Source organism: Colossoma macropomum, unplaced genomic scaffold, assembly GCF_904425465.1.
Source record: "Colossoma macropomum unplaced genomic scaffold, Colossoma_macropomum, whole genome shotgun sequence".
Lineage (NCBI taxonomy): Eukaryota > Metazoa > Chordata > Actinopteri > Characiformes > Serrasalmidae > Colossoma > Colossoma macropomum.
The window spans coordinates 11,980,289-12,006,339 of NW_023494810.1; the positions used below are offsets into that span (position 1 = coordinate 11,980,289).

A 26,051-nucleotide genomic window follows, 5' to 3' on the forward strand; every position below is an offset into this window, starting at 1 on the left:
ACTTTTATACCTCATCTACATTCTACATTTCACTGCACCTTGCTGCACTCTCTTTCACTCTGATGCTTTCTCTCTCTACTGTCTCCACCATATGCCCTCTGGAGCCAACACGGACTGACATTTGGTCAGGCTGGGAAAAACACGTGTCCCATATCATTGCATTTCCCATCAGCATGCCGACCTCCTGCCTCCCTCAGCAACAGCAGCCCATCCTCCCAGCCTGTGCTCCGAGGGTGCCCTTCCCTCAAGAACTGACCTTGAGACTAAAGGAATCAGCCAAGGCCTTCAGGAATTATAAAAAAAATTAGATTCTTAAGATTTTATGTGGATTTAAGACTCTTCTTTGATAAGGTTACAACTGTAAACAGAAAAACAAACCAGAAAATCTCATACGTAATCGCCTTTGATTGGATGTCACCATCACTGCCACTCTCACTTGGTATTTAGCTTTGAGAACCAAAGTACCCTAGCTAAACTAGCTAGCTGATTCATTGAGCAGTGAAATAGATTGTAATAAAGAAGCCCTCCACAAAGAGATATGTCTGTGCATTCAATAAATAATGCCAGATTTGCAGCTGCATATGTAGAGGCAGTAAAAAGCTCCCAATAAAGGGCTGCTGTGAGATAGTTTGCAACACTATCCAGCTACGAATTCACTTTTTTTTTCTGGTTGACTTCCTCTCCATCCTTCTGAATTTTGTATCTGTGTCAAGTGCTCCCTTAAAGACTTGGAGACATAGAACTCAATGCAGACATAAGAGGACATAATGTCGCCCTAGTGGTTTGTGCACTAGGTGGCTAACCTAACTAGACTTTATTACAGCAAAGCTGGGAGTTGCTAGCTAGCAGACCATTCTGTCATTGGGGTAAGCTATGCTAGCAGTAGTTAAGGCTAACTATTATTTACTTTAATTTCAAGAGGCTGCAAATTACTGAAATTTGTAAAGGTTAGCAAAGACAATGAGTGCGTTTACATGCACTTAATAATCAAATAATGGATGAACTCTGGGTCTACATGAACCAGGAAGTAATCGCATTTCTGCTTTGCAGCGAGCCAATAAGCTCACAGAAGACGACGTGACGTAAACGTTATGTAAAGCTCAAACTTCATGCTGCAGCTTTTTTTTTAAAACATCGCACCACTTTACCTGAAAATATGAACATACACCATCTAGAAGATAAAGAAATTTAAATCTTTCATTTCATTAAGCATGTAGTTGGTTTCAGCTGTTCAGTTGTTTTGCTGCCATCTTGCGGCAACGTCGCTAGCTTATTTCTGGTACCGCGGTCTATTTCCACACATGCGCAGGCTGAGTAATGCGAAAGAAATCAGAGTAAGAGTTTACATGGACTGAAAAAACTGATTACTGAGCTAAAATCCAGCTCTCTTTATCAGATTTCTAAATCAGATTTCTAGACCTTACTCTGATCTAAGAAATTGGAGTATGCTGTTTACATGACCATTTAAATAATCAGATAACTGCAGAAATCTGATTATGATCAGATTATTAAGTGCATGTAAACGCACCCAATGATAAAATGATCACACATAGCTAAGTATGTATTTTATGCGGTTATCTACTTCGAAAACATTATGACCACCTGTTGGTCCTCCTCCTCCTGCTGTTGACAAAAACAGTTCTGACCAGCTGCTATGCAGTAGTGATGTATCATTCATGAATGAGTCAGCGCTATGATACTTCTTAACCGTCTTTCTAAGAGTCTTGTTAGTTCTTCTGATCTTTGAGTTTTACCTGCCTTTGTTGGTTACTGGTTGATGTATTTGCCTGCGCTTTGCTCTTCTGCCATCTTGTGATCACAGCCTCTCGAAATTCATCTGATGAAGCTACTTATCTACAGTTATCTGGATTTTTTATACCAAACATGAAGCCTTCTTTGTTGATTTATTAGCAGGTAGACCAACGTTGTACTGAAAATGAAATGAAAAATGCTGTAAGTGCTTCTGAATGAAGAGCCATATGAGAGCTGAAAGAGCTGAAATACCCCTCACTACTATGCAGCCTCGTATGCAGCAGGGAGTGATGCACTGTGTGGTGACACATTCCTCTTGTAACCATCGTTAAAAATGTACTTGTGCCACAGTGGCCCTTCTGTTGGTTTGGACCAGATGGGATAGCCTTTGTTGCCGGAGTTTGGGGTCTGTCCCTCCTCAGATCACTGTCGATAGATACTAACCATTGCTGACCAGGAGCACCACATAAGCCTCACTGTTTCTGAGATGGATGTTGGCTGGGCATGTAAAGATCAGTCGTTTGGCCCAGTTTTACCCCAGTATTGGGGGAGCCTTCCCAAGAAACAGCGACATTTCCTCAATAATGCCATTATTGTGGAACTCTTCACATTTTCTCTCCACATCAACTATTTCTTCTAATGTCTACTAACAGAGAAACAATTTATCCATTTTTTATATTTTACTGATGCTTTGAAACACCAAAACAAACCATTTTATTTCAGTTATCTGATAAACATAGCAGCTACCATCCCTAGGCCAATCAGGTCGAGAAAATATTGTGTTTCGGGCTGATTTTTCATTCATATCATCAGGCTCTGGTTGGGTTTGTTTTCCAGTGAGTGATTTTTCATGTACTTGTCCTCTCTCATGCACACTCCTGCACTCCTCTGCTCACTCTCGCTCTGTTTGTCTCTCTAGTAACGTCACAGCCCCTGAATGAAACCTTGAATGATAAGATGGATGTGCACACAAGCTGGGAAGCTGAAACGTGTGACGGTTCTATGATGGTTAAAAAATATTCAGTGCTGTAGCCCCAGAAGCCCAGGCAAGGCAAGGCGATGCCCCTGGTTCTGACCCAGTCTTCTGGTAATAACGATGTGGCCCTTGTCAAAGTCACTCAGGTCTTCACATCTCCCCGTTTCTCCTGCATCCAACACGTTAACTACAAGAACCAACCATTCACTAACCAGTGTTGTTCTCTTCTTTTGTGAGCGGTCATAATGCTTTGCATTACTAACAGCTAACTGTCAACTTACGCTGATTCACAGCTCCCATGATAGATATGGAATCAAAGACGGCAGCTGCTCCTGCACCAACTGAATTATTTCTTCGGCAGAATCTGGGAGGCACGAAACCCGAAATGTCTTAATTGTGTTTGTTGTCCATGGAGTGGCACAGTTGTCTGTGTTTAAATTTAGAAGCACTGTCACTGTCTGATGCTTGGTTCCTCAGGGTGGGTTTCTTTTCATAGAAACATCTGAGGGTTTTTTTTTCCATTTCATGTTCCTGCCAGTTTTAACTACTAGGCCTGACGGCTCGAGAGACTGGCACAATCCTACTTTTCTCATTCTGTTTCTCCCATGTGCCATGGTTGGGTATTCAAATGGCTTAAATAAACTATTCGAAAAGGGTTCTTTAGAGCAAAGAGTTCTTTGGTGCCCTAAACAATCATTCTGTTCTCATGTCAAGGGACAACCATGAGAGATTTTGGGCAAAATGTGGGTGGGTAAGTAGACTTATTATGATTGGAATAAACTGAGTGTGAAATTTTTAAACCAAACCAGCGTCTTGCTGCTACAATATGCAACATGCATTACACAAATGCATCAAACAATTATTGGCAATCCCTGCGGGGTTAACCAATCATTTCTTTCAGTTGAGTAATCCATTCTCTACATTGAAAGGGTGATTTAAAGAAAGTTACCATAGTTATAAGGCTTCCATAAGTTATCAGTTAGCCTAGCCTTTGATCTCAAAGCTAATAAAATCAACCGAGCTAGCATTACCTCAGCCATCAAACATCAAACAGCGATCCTTGCATCATTCAGCACAAAATCGAGACCAGAGACAATTTTTTACCCATTCAGCTACAGAAAAGAAGCCAAACTGAGGTAAGAGGACTAGACAGCTAACGTAAGAGCACAGTATTCTGTACACTTCAGTACTCCACACTTGCACGTTTTCCTTTTTTGTATAATAAAAACCACTTTCTTGTCTTTTATCAGTAATACATCTGAGACATTGTCATATATCGTCGCTGTCCAAAGAAAAACAGGTATCTCCAAAATAGTAACTTTACAGGAGAGGGTAAAAACGTTCTTTACTTTCAATGTAAGTTAATGGAAAAATATTTTATTCTAAGGAATTTTGGAGCATTTCTATTGGTCCAATCATCATGAAATTTTCACAGTGTAAAGGACACCTGCTGAGCTCAAATGATGCAGAAAAGTAAAAATCTCAAAAAATGGAGATACATGTTTTTCATTGGACAGCGACGATATCCTTGTTTCCATCAAAATGGTTGGCAGGACCATCTAAGCTGAGTTTGGACATCAAATCTCTGTAAATAGTGACCGTCCCCCAGCACAACCTAAAAACGACAGGTGGGGAAACACAGGGATGCAACTGTGAATGGGGTGGGGAAAACTTTCACTGCCAGTTAAAATCCATTTTAACACGTTTAACCATCATATTTAACACCCCTTATGAATATTAAACGATAGATTATCATCATGAATCACAGTATGTTTAATACACGGTCAGCTAAGTTAGCTTAGCAGACTGCGAAGCTTCACACCACTGCCTCACTTCACTAGGCTTTTTTCCCATGGTAGCCTCATTTACTGCACGTATTGTTTACATAAATTCATGTTTTAAAAATGTATAATCAGTTAATGGCCATTTTTATGCAAATATGTTTCATAAAACGTAAAATAAAATTCAGGAAAACACTACGGAAAACTGCTTCTTCCGTGGAAGCTGGTGTATGGAATACTGACAAACTGATGACACTGATGGTGTTTTTTTCTTATTTCTTTAAAAGTATTGGCCCAAATATGACCAATCAAAATGCATTTGACTGCTAGGCAGATTTTGAGTCCAACCAATCATTATATCCCATATGACTTTGGGTGTTTCGGCAATAACTACTGAAATGCAAAAAGTGACGAAGTACTATATGGAATATCGCACTCCTATGTTAGATAGGTAATGCTACAAAAACCATGTTCTATAAAACAAATGTATCAAAATATGAAGCTGAACTAATGCATTTCATTGTGAATCACATTCAATCAAACAGCAATTTCAAGGGTGCCAAACACCAAGTCTGTCATCACGAGTACTGCAGGCCAGGGTCCAGTTACAGCCTGAAAACTCTACATTTGTGGAGAAAGACATAAAAAGTTCAATCAATAGACTCAGCAGTCTATATACAACCTTGTGTTTACTCTCCAAAGCCTTATCAAAGTGCTTTGGGCAAAGAAGGGCCGTTTAAGTGTCAGTCAAAGAGAGGCTTAGATCACAAGGCCGTATCCTCAGGTTTCTCTGGACATGTATATTCCCAGAGAGTTTCATTAAGTGTCTGGAGGAAGGAGCACTTTCAAAAGTTTTACGACTCAAAAGTGGGCCAGATCTCAGCCAGAAAAACATCACGATGCCTTGTGTGTGGCTTATGTGTCATCCACCTTGCGTGAGCAGACCTCCCAGGCTTGGGGCTGCTGGAAGATTGATGGGAGCCGTCAGTGTCTGGCTGGTTAAAGCGCACCTACACCAGCACACCTACGCTCGCCTTATCTACTGCAAGCAGTCAGGCCACTGCAGGTTGAAATACATATTGATACATGTTTCCTAATCTGCACTGTCAGCTTGCAATTACCTGCACTTGAGGTCCTGTAATTTACAGGCAGGCACTCGCAGGACCGTTCATTCAAATGTATTGATTCTGGACCACTCTGTTTCTGGACACAGGCATGACTTCAAAGACATGAGTCATTAATTTCTCATTAAAAAGACAAACAAAGGGACAAGGATTGAACAAAGCTGGCTAAATATTCAAACAACAATTCAATTAACGATAAGGAGAAAACTGAAGTACATAAACTTCTGTAATTTATCAAGCCAGCAATAAGTGAAGCTCCCATTCAAGTAGCTCACTGCTGAAATACTAAGACGCATGAGGGGCTTCAAAGACGTGACTAATTAATATGTCAACACCAACAAAAAAATTAAAAAGCAAAAAAAAGGTTCAAACAAGTAATTTTTAATAAATGCTAAGGTGAAAATTAAAATACAGAGACCTAAGTTGACTGTTTTCAGTTGGGGAACTCCACCAGTTTTTCAAACCATTCATGGTGGAGGGATACCTTTCCCAAATAAAACTTTATTTTTTTCTTATTTACCACTATTTTACTATTATCAACTTCACATAAAAACTCATAAGACACGTGTAGGTTCACTGGTGGTTTTGGTAGTAAATAAAATGGCTATATATGTGTTGTAGTCATGGTGATTCCTGTTTCCCATCACAGCCACTGTAAAGACATTTGTAAGTTTCTCTCTAATGAACCATTTCACACCAAACCACTCTCAATGACTGTTTACATCAAATTAAAACATTTTTTATAAGAGTATTTACCAAATTTGAAAGGAAAAAGAAGATTTTCTCTCTCTGGTTGAAATACATACTAATCCATGCCGCCTATTCTTACCTGTCAGCACAAACTGATGTTATTTACAGTCCAAATGGAGTGATTCTGGGCCGCTCTGTTTTTACACAGGTACAAAACCTCAAAGACATGATTCATGAATTTGTCATTAAAGAAAACAAAACGAGGCGTGAAAGGTAAATATTCACACAAGCCATTTTCAGTAAATGTGAGGGTGAATTGGGCTGAATTGATGTCATTTCTCTCTGATAGTAATAAGTGGGCTGCTTTCACTCTCATTTGAATACTTCACTAGTGAATTGCTTACATACCAAATTCAAAAGGAGAAAAGACGTCCTCTCTCATGCACACATGCACACATATTTCTGCTGCGTTTCCAGCTACAAATGTTTCTAGCCCAAGGATATATCAGAAGACAATGTTGCCATAGCAATCTCCTTAACTCAATGTCTTGAATTCTCTCAAGTTCTGTATATTTTGATTGATATTAATATTGCTATTTCTGTTTTTACACTATGCCACAGCACCACACCGTGCTACCACAGTGAATATACAGCATCACCCTTAAGCGATCTTATCTAGGACTGTGGTCAACCCATAGAAGCCACCAGCACTATGTTTTGTAGCTCATTAAAACAAGCAGAGAAATTCTGTAAAAAAAACAGAGGCTACACTTTCAATCTATTCCACATTTGTGCCAGTGAGTAGAAAAGAGATCATATTATTATGATTTGAATTTGATGAAAAGTTATTGTTCTGTGTACAGTTTTGTTTTCAGGAAGGACAAGAATGCTTTACATTTTCACCATATTTTTATCATCTTTACAGTGAAACAAAAGTCTTAACTTAAACCTCTCACTACAAAATGTAAATTGAATGTAAATATAATTTACATAATTATGTAATTCATTTGTAGTGATCTAATTCAAAGGGGAATTCCACCGCTTCTTCTAAATTTCTGCAAAATTCAATTGTTAAGAGTCATTCAGTGTTTTTTGATGTGAACACACACACAGACAACTGGCAACCACCAGAGATAACATAGCAACAGCGTGGCAACCACCCGGGATAGAACAGCAATGGCCTAGCAACACCTTAGCAACCACTTGTGATAACCTAGAAATGGCATAGCAACACCTTAGCAACAACCTGGGATAACATAGCTACCACCTAGCAACACCTTAGCAACCACTTGTGATAACCTAGAAATGGTATAGCAACACCTTAGCAACAACCTGGGATAACATAGCTACCATCTAGCAACACCTTAGCAACCACTTGTGATAACCTAGAAATGGCATAGCAACACCTTAGCAACAACCTGGAATAACATAGCATCTGGCTAGCAACACCATAGCAGCTACTTGTGATGTCCTAGAAATGGCATAGCAACAACTAGAGATGACATAGCAACTAGCTAGCAACACCTTAGCAACCACTTGTGATGACCTAGAAATGGCATAGTAACAACTTGAGATGACATAGCTACAACCTAGCGACACCTTAGCAACCACTTGTGATAACCTGGAAAGGCATAGCAACACCTTAGCAACAACCTGGAATAACATAGTATCTAGCTAGCAACACCATAGCAATTATTTGTGATGACCTAGAAAGTGGCATAGCAACAACTTGAGATGACATAGTAATTAGCTAGCAACACCTTAGCAACCACTTGTGATGACCCAGAAACACTTTAGCAGCAACCTGGGATAACATAGACAACTAGCTACCAACACCTTTGCAACCATTTCTAATAACCTAGAAATGGCTTAGCAACACCTTAGCAACAACCTGGGATAACAGAGCTACCAGCTAGCAACACCTTAGCAGCCCCTTGTAATAACCTTGAAGTGGCATAGCAACAGCAACAACCTGGGATAACGTAGCAACTAGCTAGCGACACCTTAGCAATCATTTCTGATAAATTAGAAACACCTTAGCAACAACCTGGGATAACATAGCTACCACCTAGCAACACCTTAGCAACTCACTTGTGATAACCTAGAAGTGGCATAGCAACATCTTAGCAACAATCTGGGATAACACAGCAACTAGCTATCATCAACTACTTGGGTAACTTTATTACTAAATAAACCCAGTTTAGTTTAAAAAGATCAGCAGTTGTCTGTCTCTGTTTTTACTTTTTTAAGTGTTATTAGCCGGCTTTGTCAACCCAGCGTAAGCCAGTGTTTTCCCTTTTAGTTAATTATGTGATTGTGTAATTCAAATCCACAGTAATACCTCTAGACTTCTAAGGGTTTTACCTAGAAATCTTCAACAAAACGCAAACATATCTGCTATATTCTCACTGGGAGGCCTGTTTGGCCTGGCCGTTCCCCAGGCTGAGTCTGTAACGAGAACTGGCAGTGCTCGGTAGTTTCATAGGAAAACCTGTGTTTCAAAGAGATGCCATGTGTTCTTTTCTCTTCAGCGGTCAGCACACCAACACGATCAGCATGTTTTCCCCAAAATGCAAGCACCGCTCTGTGGCCCAGTCTGGCCACTACGCACACAATAGAAAATCATTACTAAACACAATCTGCACAACGAACCATATCTCAGATTAACTCATCCCTCTGGAGACCTGGTCACCAAAAATCAATAAGCTTTAAGTCTACTTGTTATTAAGCTAATTTACTACAGTGTGACCTGAGAGTTCAAAATCTAAATGCTACCAGGGCACAAGGACTGAAACAGGTCATTACTCTTCATTCAACTGACTGTGTTTTATAGGGAATAATGAGAATTGTTATTGAAATGTGGCTGATACTGACCTACAATGACAAACCATTTCAGGAATGAGTTAAGCATGGTACATTGAGGAATAATATTCATATTTTGTTGCAGTTTGCATCTACATGTCATGATAAATAACACGATGAGCATGAGTTCCGTTTTCTTAAAGGGCTCATATCGTGGAAAACCATATTTCTTGATTAATTAATGAAAAGTAAACATGGTTGAACATAAAAAAGTGAACGTGGTTGAAATTCCAAAATGTCCAGTTCACTCCTCAGTCCATACAACCCAAATAAGGAAATCACATTAACAGCCAGCTCTGAATCATCATGGTTGTGGTGTCATAACCATGAAGGGCCCATATCGTGGAAAACCATATTTCTTGCTTAATAAATAAAAAGTAAACATGGTTGAGTTAAAAAAAGTAGAATGGTTGATGTCACAAAATGTATAGTTCACTCCTCAGTCCATACAATCCATATATGGAAACTAAGTCACAAAAATAGCCTATTTTGAATCATCATGGTTGTGATGTCACAACTATGAACACTCCTACAAACCATCCACGCAGTTCCAAATTTTCTTTCACAGTTCAGGCCGGACTGCTTTTTAATGTAGCAATACAAATATACAAGCCAGCCAATCAGAGCGTAGCTCATTTACATGTATCAGTCTTAAAGGGACAGTAACAAAATGAGCCTGTTTAATTCTAAGGGGCTGTTTTTGGTGCATAAAACCACACAAAAACTACAAAATCGACTAAAAGAAAAAAAATACAAGCAAAATGTAGAATATGAGTCCTTGAAAGCATAAACAGTGCAGCCTTGATGATCCCTTTCACTACCAACTGAAAATGCAGCACGTGTTTTAGTAGAGTAACCTGATCTCATATGCGGAAAACCTGCAGCATTCACACAAACATAACAGCTCTTTCAGCATGGAGGTGAACCCACAGCTGAATCGTGAGTGGTGATGGAGAAGTGTGCTGGAACAGAGCCCAGGGTCGCAGCGAGAGCGAGTGGGGGCTGGTGGTGAAGTGAAGCGATGATGACAGGCCGTGCCATCAAAGCAGGCCATAGGAGGAGTGGCCAAACGGCCGCTAAAGGCTCGCTGCTGCCCACAGGCTGAGCTCGATTCAGAGACACTGTACCTTGAGAGCAGACTGGTTATGATGTGGAATGTGGTCAACCCTTAAAAGATGTTGTCAATTTATGATACATTGGATTTACAATGCATTATTCTATATGTGAAACTGCATAATTACATTGTACATAGAATTATTATGGCTTAACCCTTTGTGGTCTAGAGTTATTACCTTTTGCTATATTATTTAGATGTGATTATATAATTACATAATGAATTACATAATCATGAAATTTGTTACATTTACATTCAATTCACATTCTGAATCAACAGATTAGAGTTTTGTCCTTTTGTTTCAGTATCAAGAAATGAAAAATGTGAATGGAGATGCTTCTTTCAGCAAACCAAACTATGCACCATCATAAAAAATAATAAATCATAACTAGAAGGAGAAAGTTCGTTAATAAGGTGTTGCTAGGCCATTACTATGTTATCTCAGGTTGTTGATAAGGTGTTGCTAGGCTGTTGCTATGTCATTCCAGGTGGATGCTAAGGTGTGGCTAGGCTCTTGTTGTGTTATCCCAGGCAGTTGCTAAGGTGCTGGTTGGCCATTGCTATGTTATCTCAAGTTGTTGCTAAGGTGCTGCTAGGCTGTTGCTATGGTTATCTCAAGTGGTTAATAAGGTGTTGCTAGGCTGTTGCTATGGTTATCCCAGGTGATTGCTAAAGTGTTGCTAAGCTATTGCTGTGTTCTCCCAGGTGATTGTTAAAGTGTGGCTATGGCATTTTTATGTTGTCCCAGGTGGTTGCTAAGCTGTTGTTAGGATGCTGTTCTGGTATCCCAAGTGGTTGCTAAGGAAACACAAAAAAAAACCAGTTTGAACATGTTTTTCAAGCCAACTTTATGAAATATTTCCTCCTTTACTTACAAACACATATATTTACATGTATTTGCCTACAGCAGTTTAGCCCCACCTATTCACACTGACGTTATAAGAAGTATGACTGCTTTTTAAATGAGGGCAGCCAATTGGAACAGAGGTTATTTACATATCAGGTGTATCGTGTTTAAAGCATAGCCTGTTTTAAAGTAAACAATAAAAAGTGGTAGGACAATGGTGATGACAAAATAATTATGACCGTTTTAAGTATATTAACTCACGATTCAACCCATAAACAAACATAATAAGTGGACTTCTGGGGGAAAAAATTAAATGTTATCATGAAACTTCATCATGACAAGAGTTTGTGTTGTTGTTGAAGCAGGGACAAGCTTCATTTTTCACTGAGGATTTGGTCAACAGACATTCAAGATTCTGTCAAACATAGCTCCTGCAGCCCATTTTTCATGACAAGGCTGGGCATCTTTTTCTGTTTTGTTAGAAATTTAATCTAACGGTAATACAGCTCACCGTGCTTTAATATAAAAGTCAGACCTCCTGCTGTATGGACAAATTTCTGCAATGTATTAGGCCACTTCTTTTCATAAAACACCTGCAGTGGAGAGAAAGTGTATGTGGTTTGCTTGAGTCATTGTGCTGCTACTACAAGGACCCATTAAAACAGAGCAGGAGTGAATTCGAAGAGGTGCAAGGGGTCAAACATGTCCTTTGAACTGGCTCGGTTTGCCGCAATTACGTCTCATTAAACCAGCCAAAGGGCTTCTATGGGTATAAACACAGGCTGCAGAATGTCACAGCCCCACTGCCTCTGATGATAATCAATGAACGTGCAGTTAATAAGCTTAGTATTATTGACAAGACCTAACTGGGCCCTAATTAGACCATCTAAGAAGGGTGAGACTCTCTTTATAAGGCAAAAGCTGACTTCAGCGGCCTTACACTGAGGTCAATAGGGGTTTCAATCTCATTAGACAACTACGTTCATAAATAAAGACAAAAAGCTAACGAGATTAGCCTTCATTTGTTAAGATTGTGCTCTACATGGCACCTTCATAGAGTGCTAGTATTTCCATCAGCATCAAAACAAACAATAACTCAAATAAACATCGATCTATCCTCAGCTCAGCATACGAAGAAGCCTCAGTAGGTCCTTTTCTCTGAAAGACAGTAAAAATCATTTAGAAGTCTATATCAGGGCTGATCAAACAGGGCTGTAGTTATGTTTTAGCAACCATCTGGAATAGCATACCAATGGCCAACCAACACCAACACCTTAGCAACACCATCACATACTGTAGCAATGGCCTAGCAACACCTCAGCAACCACCTTGGCTACAATTGCAACAGCCTAGCAACACCATCACATACTGTAGCAATGGCCTAGCAACACCTCAGCAACCACCTTGGCTACAATTGCAACAGCCTAGCAACGCTTCTCTCACCTTAGCAATCACCTGGAATACCATAGCAATGGCCTAGCAACACCTTAGCAACCATCTGAGATAGTATAGCCATTGCTAGCAACACCCTAGCAACCACCTGGAATAGCATAGCAAAAACCTGGCAACACCTTAGACCAGGGTTCAGCGTCTCCGGAGCCACATGTGGCTCTTTTACTGCCCTTTTGGGGCTCCACAGCAGAATTAGATTTCTAGGTTAAAATAAAATAATCATCCTTTGCAGTAAAATAAAGCTCTGCTGATCGTTCTAACACAGTTTTAACAGTAAATGGTCTTAATTGCTGGAGTTAATGTATAACTGCTAAATCACCCCTTAACCCTGAAGACTGATGTGCAGACTCCTGTTCACTATAGCAACACAGACAACAGTCTTGCCTAGCTAGTAGCGAAAAGGGAAAGAGAAAGATTTAAGATGAACATTGATAATTTGAAGACCTATTTGATGGACTTAGGAATGGACTTGTTTGCAATTATAAACACTCAGCTGGTTTACTCTTTACATTTAAGCTTAATCTGCAACGAGAAACTCAAACATTAAAAAGTCACAAAGCTGAAGTCAGTTTCTCATTCGCCAGCTTCTTGTTTGAATTTTCCCGTTCCACCTTAAATGGTGCAGCGGTTACATTCTGGCCCCTCAGGCACCATTTAAGGTGGAACGAGAATATTCACATAAGAAGCTGGCGAATGAGAAGCTGTCGTCAGTCTCTGAAAAAGTCGAATGTTGAGAGACGTTTTACAAGAAACTATTCTACTTTTGAGGAAAAGTTTCCTGCTGAAGATGCACGAAAAGTGGCTGAGCTAAAGCTTAAAGCAGAGCAAAGTAAGTCTGCGTTTTTGTTTATATTACATTTTTTAGTCTATTCTAGTACATCAGCACATACTGAGACATATTTACAGCCAAGATGGTAAAATGGACATGAAATGTTGTGGCTTCCAAGGTGGTTTGATTTTTGTTGAAAGGACAAAAGGGCTCTTCTTAACATTTGGGTTAGACATTTAGAAGTCTATATCAGGGCTGCCCAAAGCAGTGACCTAACTACAGGAGGGACAGTGTAGCAATCGCTATGGGTACCATTGCGTAAATCTTTATTCAGCCCCTCATAGATAATAACCTAATTGTACCCTAGATGAAGTCAATTGGCCAAGACATGCCTGGAGTCCAGATTTTGCTTCTTTAGTTTCGAACTAGAGTGGCAATGTTAACTTGGCTAACAAACACTAGAACTCAACAGTATGATTTACTATGAATTATAAAACAGATAGTTCCAGTCCTAAAATCTTATTGGCTGAGCCACATTTGAAGCAGTTGTAAAATCCATGATATACCCACACCTATGACCGCCTCATGACATCTATTACCACAGCACGACAAAAAAACCCTTGTTCTGTTATGGACCACCGAGTATATTGATGAAGTAAGAACCCATGTTTTGTTTATAGGGGGACTGGCGACTTATGTTCTTAACTAGAACTAGGCTGGTCAGCTAGCTAACAGGCTAAAAGATAGCCAACAGCCTAAACAGCTCCATAATTAATATTACAGGCTTGAATTTAGGTACTTACTGAAGCTTTAGTTTGGTTTATTTTATAGCCATACTAAGTAAGAAAGTGCTTTGAAAATGCAGTTAAAAAGGAGAACAAGAACATAATAAGCTAAATATAGTACAAAAATCTGTTCTCTCATTGGGTGAGGGTTTGTGGTCAGAGTTACTTTGAATGTAAATATTTAGAATCCACACTTTCCACACAACTTCTCTGCTCATTTCAATGAGCTATGAGGGAAATAATTCATTTCAAATTACAGCAGGTTTTTGTTTTCATCTATCATAATTATGACCTCTATGGGTTAATCGCATCACAATCATATAGACTATAAAAGTTTGTGTGTATTTGATCTAAGGAAGATTTACATGACTAGTAATACATTAGCGGCGCTTGTCCTTCCTTTCCACTCTCAAACAGAGCAATCAATACGGCTTTTATGGCAGGTCATTCTTCAGAGGTGACAGAGTCATTGCAGTAGTGGACACAGACACACAGAGGTATCCTCGGTGGCTGCAGTGATGAGAATACACAATGACAAAGTATAACACAGACCGCAAGTGATAGAGGCATTAATCCTGTAACAGACGCAGGCCAGCTCAGCTTTCAGGATTTTCTCTAAAGTTTTTTTACATGCTACGTCAAGCGATGCCACATCAAACATCGGCACTTCAAAGTTACCCTTAGAGGCGAATTCATTAGGTTGAGTCAATGTTGCCCTCATGTTATATTCAGAGATGGTAAATATGTGTAGTTTATGCATAAATCAAACTTTTCCTCTATTTTGTGTCCTCTAAGAGCTGGAAAAGTGTCAGCTGGTTGGAGTATTAGCAACTGTCTTTGCGACAAGGTTATAGATGAAAAAACGAGATGCAATTAAATTTCACTGCACAGAGATTTCTCAGATACAGTTTCACAGACTACAAGGCTAATTGTGTTTGCTAACATTAGCATGTTATCTGATCTGTTGATATCTGTGTTGTGTTACAAGCAGCAGATCCATTTTCTCCATGTTTCTCATCTGGAAACTGATTCATTTGCCTCCTCTAATAGGTGTTTCATGCCAGCGTTTACCATTCTACACATCAGAATCTAATAATGGTGTTAAATAATAAGCCGTATAGCATGTTTTGAAATATACACTGATTTGAATTTGCATGATTCAAATGCATCAGATGGAATGAAATGTGTTATATCAAACAGTTTTTCCAGCAAATGTGTTCATGTAACATACTTCATTAGTTTATCAGAATGTTGATCAGAAGGTCAGAAAAAACAGTTCAACACTTTGCAACCATGTAACATCTAGCCTTAAAGCATAAGTGATCCATTTAATGCCTAAAATTTTATAGTATTCCACAAGAGTATAAGTGGACCTAATAAAGAGGTTAACTGTATTGCTATATTTGGAGTCCTGTAGATCCCCTTTCGAACATAATTTTATCAGGATGTGTTGAGCTGCTAGTGAGCAGTGAGGGGTGAATGGGGAGGGCTGAGACCCCCTGCTGTGAAAACTATTTACACCTCTCTCTTCATATCAATCCTGTACACCTGACACAATAAAGAAACAACATTTAAACACAATAACAGCACTTTTAGAAACGCTGACGTGCTCGCTCATATATGAAGATGAAAAACTAGTTCCATGGTAATGTTATATTAGCGTTATTGAAAAGACATACATGCAGTTGAAAGTGTATGAAAGCACAGGTGGACTATATATTTTACGGCTACTGTGAAAATAGGGTTGAACTACACATACACACAGTCTTTTAGCAAAATATATATATATATATATATATATATATATATATATTATATGTATGGCCTATATAACATGTAAATCATTAATTATTTCACTATTTAGTCTAATCATATAATGTTTTATGGTCATTTATAGATTTCATGGTTCTAAAATGCACAAACCTACTCTGCTTCATTCATTTTCTAGGCTTCGACTAGATCAAACAAAGGTAAACAAAAATGTGAATCAAAAAATATTCATTTGAAAACTATAATTATTATTATTATTATTATTATTATTATTATCACACTCACAGCACTGGGGTTTCTGAGACCCTCTTACGATTCAGATATTACCATAACGCAGGTTAAGTGAAGGTGCTACACCCCACTTTGTACATGTAGTTGAGTGATGGTGCTGTGCTCAGCACTTTTTGTTGCAGTAAGTAACCTTCGTAGATGAGTGGGATTCCAGTCACGAGCAGTGCGCTAATTTAAGTATTACAAAGGCCCACAGTCAAAGCAAGACAATCTTACTAATGGAAAAACCAATCAATATTGTCTTGAAGTTTTGTCATTACTGATGGGACTAATTTCACTATTTGATGAGGCCCGAGTTATTCGATTCAGGCACACTCAGTAACAGCAGAATTCAGAACTCAGCCTTCAGCGAGACTTTACAATTTAATTAGATTTTTTTAATAACAAGCTGAATCACATTCATCATAATCATGAAAGAAAGTTGTGATAAAAATGTTAATGAGCTGTATTGTCCGAGACTGAGAGGGAATGCCACACCAGGCTAATTTAATGAAATTACATTCCTGTACACTCATTTCAGGTGAAAACTAATTAGGTATCTTTTTTTAACTGAGGCTAAGATGGACGCTGCTGTAGAGATGGGCCAAGAAATGCAGTTGCTCTGTTTGGCGGTGAGCCTGTTGGAAGTTTTTTCTTTGTGGTTGACCTTTAGCAGAATAAAGCTTGAGAGATGAGGCATCTGCTGATTGTGCTCGGGCATTATTGGAAAAAAAACAAGGCCAGAAGTTGGACATCATAGAGTTACTCATTATATTGGAAGTGTTGATGGGTACAGGCTCCGACTCCCCACCTGCTCCCTTTCTAAACAGCATGAAATGCAAATAAAGACAGACCATTGTGACGGTGTCAACATATACAGTCTAGCCAAGCGAAATACACAGAGAGGCATTCCAGCCTAAAACTAGCATTTAATATGATATTTCTCATGTTATGTAATAATCTGTAGCGCAGAATTGCATCCATCAGTCTCATCGTTCATCAATGTTTTTTCACTACGATACCCAGCATGCATTGCACAAAAGTCATCCAACCCTTGATAATTCCCCCACTGCAGTGAAGAAATCCCAACTGTTAGCTTAGCCACTGTAGAGCTGAATAAACACAGACACGACATTCAGCTTTCTAGCAGTAATGTTAGTTACTGCCTTCCTTCTGCATTAAGCCCATTAAACACCAGACGCTGTAACAAATAGCACAACAAATATGCTCTCTGTCTATTTTGTGTCTATGCCAGTGGTTTCAGGTTAGAAACAGAGCAATACTTATTATTTTGCTATACTGTGCAATCTGTGTCCATGATTAAAACAGCAGACAGCTATATTTTGAATTGTCGCAGCAGCACTGCACTAGTACAAACTTCGAGAAGGTTCTAGAGTTTGGTGGAATATGAGGAATCAGCTAATCAAAACCTCTTTCAGATAGCTTATGACTAATAGCTATGCTTGAATGTCTTCTACAGTGAGTTTATTTAATTTTTAAATGAAATAAAGTAATCTGCAGGTTATATATAACATATTTTTGCTGCATATTACTGTAATATGCAGCAACATGCTGCTGCTGCATAAACTAAAACTAATCTAATTAACCATTGTTCCGCCTGTTTTTCCCCATTTTGTATTATAATATTTTATACTACTGCTGTTTGCTATCCGGTGTCGACCAGAGGAGGATGGGTTCCCCTTTTGAGTCTAGGGTCCTCTCAAGGTTTCTTCCTCTTGCTCTTAGGGAGTGCTTTCTTGCCACTGTCGCCATTAGCGACGCTCATGGGGGCTCGGACCCGGATTTTTCTGTAAAGCTGCTTTGTGACAACACCTGTTGTAAAAAGCGCTATATAAATAAACTTTGACTTGGCTTGACTTGACTATAATAACGTATTTATTACTGTAAATGACATGTTGTTCATTTTCGAAGTGAAAACGAATCCTCAACAGAGGACACACTTCTGCACATTTTAATCCACAATTAATGTTTACAAGCTTAATTTAGCACATCGAGGTAAATGCAAGGTAAACGCAAATCTCTGCAGCACTTTGGCTCGGGAAGGTCCCCAGTTTGATATAACCCCTCCATGCTGACACTGCAATATACCCCCCCCCCACCCCAATTTTCCCCACAATATAGACATCCAGTTCCACCCACTAGTTAGGACTACCCCAATCACACGATATCACCAGTATCATCTGGCATCTGAGCCACTTTGCATGGCCACACCCCCTATGCTCCTCAGCCAAGCAAAGTGGCTCTTAGGAAGGAAAGGTTGCATGGTGTCAAGTTTGTCTGTCCTCCTCGTATGTCATATATGTCCTCCCGTGTTACCTTTTCCCCATGTTTTGTGTTGGGATAGTGCTGGGCTGGGCATTTCTTCCTCTGTTGAAGTGCCTGTTCAAAATAAAAGAGCATTTGCCTGTATGCGCAGTGCCGCTGGAGTTTTTAAACACCTCAGTGACGCTGCTGGACTAAGAACCAAGAACATCCAGCCAACAGCATCCTGTGGGCAGCATCCTGTGACCACTGATGAAGGACTAGAGGATGACCAGCACATACTGTGCAGCAGCAGATGAGCTATTGTTTCTGAGTTTACATCTACAAGGTGGACAGACGAGGTAGGAGTGTCCAATAGAGTGGACAGTGAGTGGACACAATATTTAAAAACTCCAGCAGCACTGCTGTGTCTGATCCACCAGCGCAACACACACTAACACACCACCACCATGTCAGTGTCACTGCAGTGCTGAGAATAAACCACCACTCAAAAAAACCTGCTCTTTGAAGAACAGGGTAACAAAGTATGCAGAGAAACAGATGGACTACAGTCTGTAACTGTAGAACTACAAAGTGCTCCTATATGGTAAGTGGAGCTGATAAAATGGACAATGAGTGTAATATATATATATATATATATATATATATATATATATTTATATGTACTCGTGCACAAGCTCAGTACATACACTTACACGCGCACGCATGAGTGCGTGTGCACTTCGCCCACCCACGCAGCACACGCTCGGCACAGATGCAGCCTGCAGGCTGAGTGTGCTGAATCACCACATCCCTTTTCATCACTTGATCACATGATTGGGACTTAGAGCTCTGTTCCGATGTCCGTAGAGAAGGTTCTCAAGGGCAGCGACTTAAAAATCAGCCAAGGTTCTTCATCTCCGATCCTCACCTATAACACTTCCTAAAGCCCACCTAAAGAATTCAGTCTTCCTTGACAGTCAGGAGGGTTGCATAAGGCTAATATTTAGACAAACATGGCCTTCTTTCTTGACCTGTTCAAACCACTGTGTATTCATTATGTAAGAGCCTCAGAGGGCTGAGATGTCTTCCTTCTGATAAGGGGGCAAAAAGTAGCATTATTAGCTTGGAGAATAAATGCAGTCTTGAGGCAGACAAAGCTGAAGACACCTTCGTCCAGGGAGAGGACATGTCAGTTTGCACAGGCAGAGTTATGTAATTGTCCTATTGGCGCTATCCAAATGATTCAGAGGAGCATGGCCTCCAAACTGTCAAAGTAAATCAAAGCCTAATCAGAGAGCATCGCCTGGTAACCACCGCGCCAAGACAGGGGTTTAAACACGGCCGTCTCCAGGGACAATAAGATGAGATGCGCGAGCATAAATGTATGTTTATGGGGCTGTGAGGAAAGTGAAGCCTGGAGCTCAGCCAGGGAGCTGAGTAAAAAGGGAGGAGTGACGAATGTTGATGTGGCTATCATTTTCCAGGAAGACACACGTTCTAGATTCCTGGCACAATGAGGCAGCTCTACGCTCCAAGCTCCCTTGCAAGTAACATCCCCCAGACACATTCTCCTCTGAGAATATACATTACGTGCTGCACCTGTTGAAGAAACCTTCAAATCCTCTTTCTGTATGCTGAAGGGGAACTCCACAAATTTTCCAAAATTTCTGCATAGTTAAATGTTTAAGATGTAAAAGTCAGGTTTGACGTGAAGTACTTTGTTGTAAGAAACTTACAGAGTCAGAATTGTTCACAATAGTGGTGATAGGAACCAGACGCCCACTTCTAAAAGCTCCCTCACAGAAAATTATTACCCAAAATGTATTTTTTAGAATCCATTCCTGGTGGAGAGGTACATTCAGGGAGGTATAAGGCAAAATAGTCTCAGAAGAAAACTTAATTTTTAAGATTTTCCACTATTTTACCATCATCAGCATAACATATAAGAGCTCACAAGACACATGTAGGTTCACTGGTGTTTTTGGATAGTAAATAAAATGGCTATATTCTTGCTGTGACATGGTGACCCCTGGTTCCAAGATGTTAGAAGGCAAAATAGTACCCAAAGAAAAATAGTTACCAATATTTTTCCATCAACATTACTTATTAAAACTCAGCAGACACGTGTGGGTTCATTGGTCATTTTGGATTGTAAATAAAATGACTATATTTCTGCTCCCTTGGTTCCTATCACCACCACTGTAAAGAACTCTACAATGAACTATCAATGAACATTCACCTCTCTGAATGACTGTTTACATCTTAACAACTAAATAAAGCTGCTGGAATTCTTCTTGAACGTAAAATATGCTAATGTGAGCTTGGATTTCCTGAGTGGAACAATAACAGGCCATAAAAATGGATCTTCCAATGATTACAGTGGAGATTACGTTAAGAAAAAGCACCAGCTAACCTCGATCAATCACGCTGAAAGCTCTGCCATCCCCCACACCCCCCCACCCCCAAAAAAGAAAGGAAAAATCGATCGCATTACAGAAAAACACAATTGGCTCTGTTTCCTTAGATAGAAAGAGGACTGGCTCCCCTCAGAAGGACGGTACTAAAATATTCATGGATGCACAGTCAGGTGTAATGTCTCTAGCCCGGTCTTGGCTCTTGGTTTATTGTTATGTAAAGTTTTGCATTAATGAGTCATCCCCATTATTATAATGCCAAGCCTTCAGACTGGACCATTCATCAGATGACCCTCATCAACGGTGCTTTGTTGTCGCAAGGCAACGTCGTCACAGAGCTGTAGTTTAATTACAGCATGGTAACCAGGACCATCTGATCAATTATCCGCTTTTCTAAGGCCAATCCTGGCCTGCTGAGATTGATGGAGACCTGGAAATAAGTCTGAATCTCTCCTCAGACCTTTTCAGAAGCTATCAGCCTGCAGTTTAACCTTTCAACATTTCAGGGATAGTGTCAGAGATTCAGATTGGAGCATCCATTTGACAATGATGGTATCTCATTTGTGTTCAGCAACTCCTGCTGTGAGGCTTCCTATTCATTGCAGCCCTCTCAGAGCTAATTTGCAGGCGAGGACCTTCAAGCAGATGGAAAAACCACCCTGCATAAGTTAGGAAAAAGTAACGGAAAAGGTACCTGCATGCACTCATTAACAGGTAGGTGTGAGTGCAGACCCAGCGCAAAATACACTAAAGCAATAAGCCACGAGAGGCCATGCATTACTGTGATTTTATCACAGGGAAGGGTGTTCTTAGGCCCAACGTGAAGGGGAGCGCCTAAAATCCTCTTCCCTGTGATAAAATTGCAGTAACGGTCAGCCTCAAGTGGCTTATTGCTTTTATAAAACGGCAGCCAACATGAAATACGATAAAATACAATTTTTTTTCAGAAAATAATTAGAGTTGTTTTTTATAATAATCAACATAAACAAGTATTCGGTCAAGAAATGTAGTTCTTTTAGTGTATGGGAGCACTCAGATGACGCCTCTTTAAAGGTCTAGTCTCATGCTTAAAAAGCAGCAAGGTGCACTTCATAACAGGGCGAGATAACACATTTGTTTGCCATGCAGGTAAATGTGAGAGAGAGATCTGAGACCACGAAAGACCAAGAGGAGCAATAAACATTTCTAAATCAATCCAGACTGGTCAGCTAGATATCGTATGGTGCTTTGTTGTTGTGGACAGTGGAAAAGTTGACGTTTTTTCACCCTAAACGCACCATTTAAAACCACAAAGCACACTGTGCAGACTCCTTAGAAACAACTGTGGATTTTCCATCCACCTCTTTTTTTGCTAATTTTCAAAAATGCCCCAAAATACTAGACAATGAGGCCAGAAATTTGAAGAAATGCCTAAATATCACAAAACATTTTTACACTTTTTATGATAATAGATAATAATTTTTCAAATACATGATGGTGCAGCAGGAATGAAAGTCATGTCAAGGTCTTATGTCCTAACAAAACCGTTTGCTGTGGTGACGTTCCCAGGTGTTGGAGTGATGGCAAAGGGGGATAGCAACTTCAGCCTGCATTAAACTGACCACTGTCCAGCATCTCTGAACTGTTATGGCTACAGCCACGTACAGCTGACAGAGGGCTGTCAAAACCACCCTACCGAGATAAGGAAGGTTCAGATCTTTCCACTGTATAGAGCGAGACTCGTGTTAAGTCATCTTCAGGAATTTGCACATAACTGTGGGTGACACTACAGAGCCCTGCTGGTGACATCGCTTGTAAGTAAATAACAATGCCAGGACTTAATTACTAAGTCATGGCCACGGCGTATAAACACAGGGGAACGAGGTCCCTATGCACGGCCATGACTTGTAAGGCTTTGGAATGAGATAATTAAGCCTTAAGCGCAACTTAATAAAGCATGATCTCATTCCCACACCTTAATAAGTGGTGGCCACTACTTAATTATCTCATTCCCATGTCTTAATAAGTCATGGTCACAAATTAATTATCTAATTTTGATGCCTTACTAAGTCTTAGCCGGACTTACCAAGGCATGGGAACAAGATAATTGAGTTGTGCCCACGACTTAGTAAGGTGCAGGAACGAGATCATGCTTTATTTAGTTGTGGTCAAGGCTTAATTTGCTCATTCCCATGTCTTACTAACTTGTGGCGATGCATCAGGATCTCATTTCCATGCCTTACTAAGTGATCACCATGACTTAATTATCTTGTTCCCATGTCTTACTAAGTCGTGGCCATGCATGAGGACCTTGTTCCCACCTGTTAATATGACATGGCCATGACTTAGTAAGGTGTAGGAATGAGATCATGCTTTATTTAGTTGTGGTCAAGGCTTAATTTGCTAATACCCATGTCTTACTAACTTGTGGCGATGCATCAGGATCTCATTTCCACACCTTACTAAGTGATCACCATGACTTAATTATCTTGTTCCCATGCCTTACTAAGTCGTGGCATGGCCACAACTTAGTAAGCCGTGGGAATGAGATAATTAAGTCGTGGCCACAACTTATTAAGGTGTGGGAACAAGATAATTAAGTTGTAGCCACGACTTATTAAAGCGTGGGAACGAGATCATGCTTTGTTAAGCTGTGCTCAAGTCTTAATTATTCTCATTCAAAAGCCTCAGTAAGTCATGGCCACGAATCTCTTTCCCACGTGTTAATATGGCGTGGCCATGACTTAGTAAGGCATGGGAATGAGATAATTAAGTCGTGACTTATTAAAGCGTGGGAACAAGATCATGCTTTATTAAGCTGTAGTCAAAGCTTAATTTTCTCATTCCCACACCTTACTAAGTCGTGGTCATACATTAAGATCTCGTTCCCACGTGTCAATACGGTGTGGCCACGATTTAGTAAGGTGTGGAAACGAAATAATTAAGTCATGGCCATGACAAACTAAGGCATGGGACTGAGATCATGCTTTATTAAGCTGTGGTCAAAGCTTAATTATGGCCACGACTTAATTATTTTGTTCCCACACATTACTAAGTTGTGGCCACACAAAATGTTTTATTTATATGGGATGTCAAGAGCTGGCCTCCATAAAACACAGGTTCGGCTCACAGGCGCCATGACATGCACGCCTCTAAAATCTTAACAATGCGTCATGCAAATCTGTGGAGCTTTGTGTCAAGTGAACACTGATTGGCTCTACAGCACCGTTTGTGGAGGAACAAGACCCAAACAAGACCTGACATGAACCAGAACTAGCGCAAAATCAAAATGGAAGCAGTTTGAGGATCGGCTGACAGAAAAGATGCAATGTTACAAGCATTGTAATGAGGGTTCATTCTCACAGGCTTTCCTCTTTATTTTCTGTACACTCTCAGAAAAATGTATGAAACTGTCACTGGGGGGTACCCAGTACCTTCAGTGAGGGAACATAACTGTACCATAATCCATTGAAATTATGTTTTCTAACTTATATTGACTCCACACCCCCCGTCTCGTCTCCAGGCTTTTAATGCTTCATTAGGTTATGAAAAGTAATGAAATATGTGCCACTGGGAAAAACTTATTTAAGGTGCAAAATTGGACCTCAAAACCACTGTTGTACCTCTGAAGGAACATTTACATTGTTTGTACCTTTATGAATGAAAAATGTACCAGCATAGAACCTTCATTTCTAACAGTGTACTCTCTTGGTCACTGGACACTCTTGGACACTGCCCCCTGCTGTACATGTTCATGTTATATGCGGAGATGCTGTCATACACCTATGCGAATGTCTGCACATGACATTCGCAGATGTGCAGACACAAAAGTATAAATCAGTCTGAACTGCTGGATCTGCTGCTATGTAGAAGCAAAATCCTCAGCAACATATATTTTAGGATGCTGGCGCAAATTTACGTCTGGTTTTAAAAGGTGGGAAAAATAACACAAAACCAGCTGTATGTTGCTCAAAAATTAGCAAATGGAGCGGAATATGTAACTGACCGTACATGCAATATCTCCACTCATTTTTTGTGTGACCCTCCCTCAAATGCATATGCATGAGTAAGAGAAGCACATGCACACGGCGCATCACGTGCATGTTTATGCTCGCAAAAGGCTCAGTACACAGGGTCTTATTTGAAGATGTGCCACAGCCAGCTCTGACGCTGTCATTAGGCATGAAAATGGAAAGTATGTTCTCGTATTTGAGGTCAGGCATGCAAAGGGATTGCTCCAACATGCATTAATATACCCAAATATCTCAGAGGTCAAGGTGGTCTCTGATATCAGCCAGGACCATCTTGCAAGCAAGCCCAAAGCAACTCCAAAACCATTGTCACAACTGACTAACCATTCATGCTGTGGCTCATCGATGACCAGGAGCACCTTGAACTTCTTGGCAACCGGCGCCGGACTCTGCTCCACCAGTCCTGCAGACGCGGCTGTCTGCTTGACCACGTTGGTGATGGAGCTGAAGAAGCCTGAGCTGGTGGACTGGGCGGGCTGGGGCCGGCGCTCTGGAGCTGGAGAGGCAGCGGTGGGCGACCTGGCAGCAGTGGCAGCACCTTGGGCCGGAGCTGGTCCAGAGGCAGAAGCTTGGGAGGCAGCGCTGGGGGGAGGAGGTGGAGGTGGGTCGGGCCTCTGGAGGTCCGTCATGTAGCCGTTGGGGAGGTTGGCGATGAAGCTGCTGTCGGAGAGGCGTCGTCGGAGGAAGTTCATGGCTGCAGGTGGTGAAGGTTAAACCTTGCAGGTTGAAGAGATTTGCAGCTCAGTGTTTGTTTTCCTTAAAATCCCTGCTCGTCAGAACCTGTGCTTTGGGTGTGCTGCTGTTGGTGCTGCTTCTCGTTCTCTCCTCCTCACTCTCTCTCTCTCTCTCTCTCTCTCTCTCTCTCTCTCCGTCCGCCTGTGCTCTGACAGCTTGAAAGCCAAGCAGAGATGCTCATACTCTGCCTCAGCCTCCTCTCTCTCTCTCCCCCTCTCTCTCCCACTCACGCACAAACATACTCACTCTACCCCTCCCCCTCACGCTCTCGCTCTCCTACATCACGACCTACGTGGCTGTGTCGTACTGCAGTTGGCAATAGGGGTTTCCAGTGAACATACATATAAGGTCTGGGGTGGGGGGCTACGCTCATCTACAGCGGCATTCCCCACCACCCCACCTCCTTTAAGTCTTCAGGGTGACCTCCAAAGCCAG

At 40.6% G+C, this 26,051-nt stretch overlaps 1 protein-coding gene across 1 annotated transcript in view; it reads right to left on the reverse strand.

The window, feature by feature from the left end:
• syn2b (synapsin IIb) overlaps window positions 1–25,820 on the reverse strand; it is a 137,309-nt gene extending 111,489 nt beyond the window's left edge. The window contains exon 1 of the mRNA XM_036559342.1: window positions 25,206–25,820. Coding sequence (XP_036415235.1) covers window positions 25,206–25,573 — 368 coding nt within the window. The 5' untranslated portion in view covers window positions 25,574–25,820. The remainder of the gene's footprint in view (window positions 1–25,205) is intronic.
• Between the last annotated feature and the right edge of the window lie 231 nt (window positions 25,821–26,051).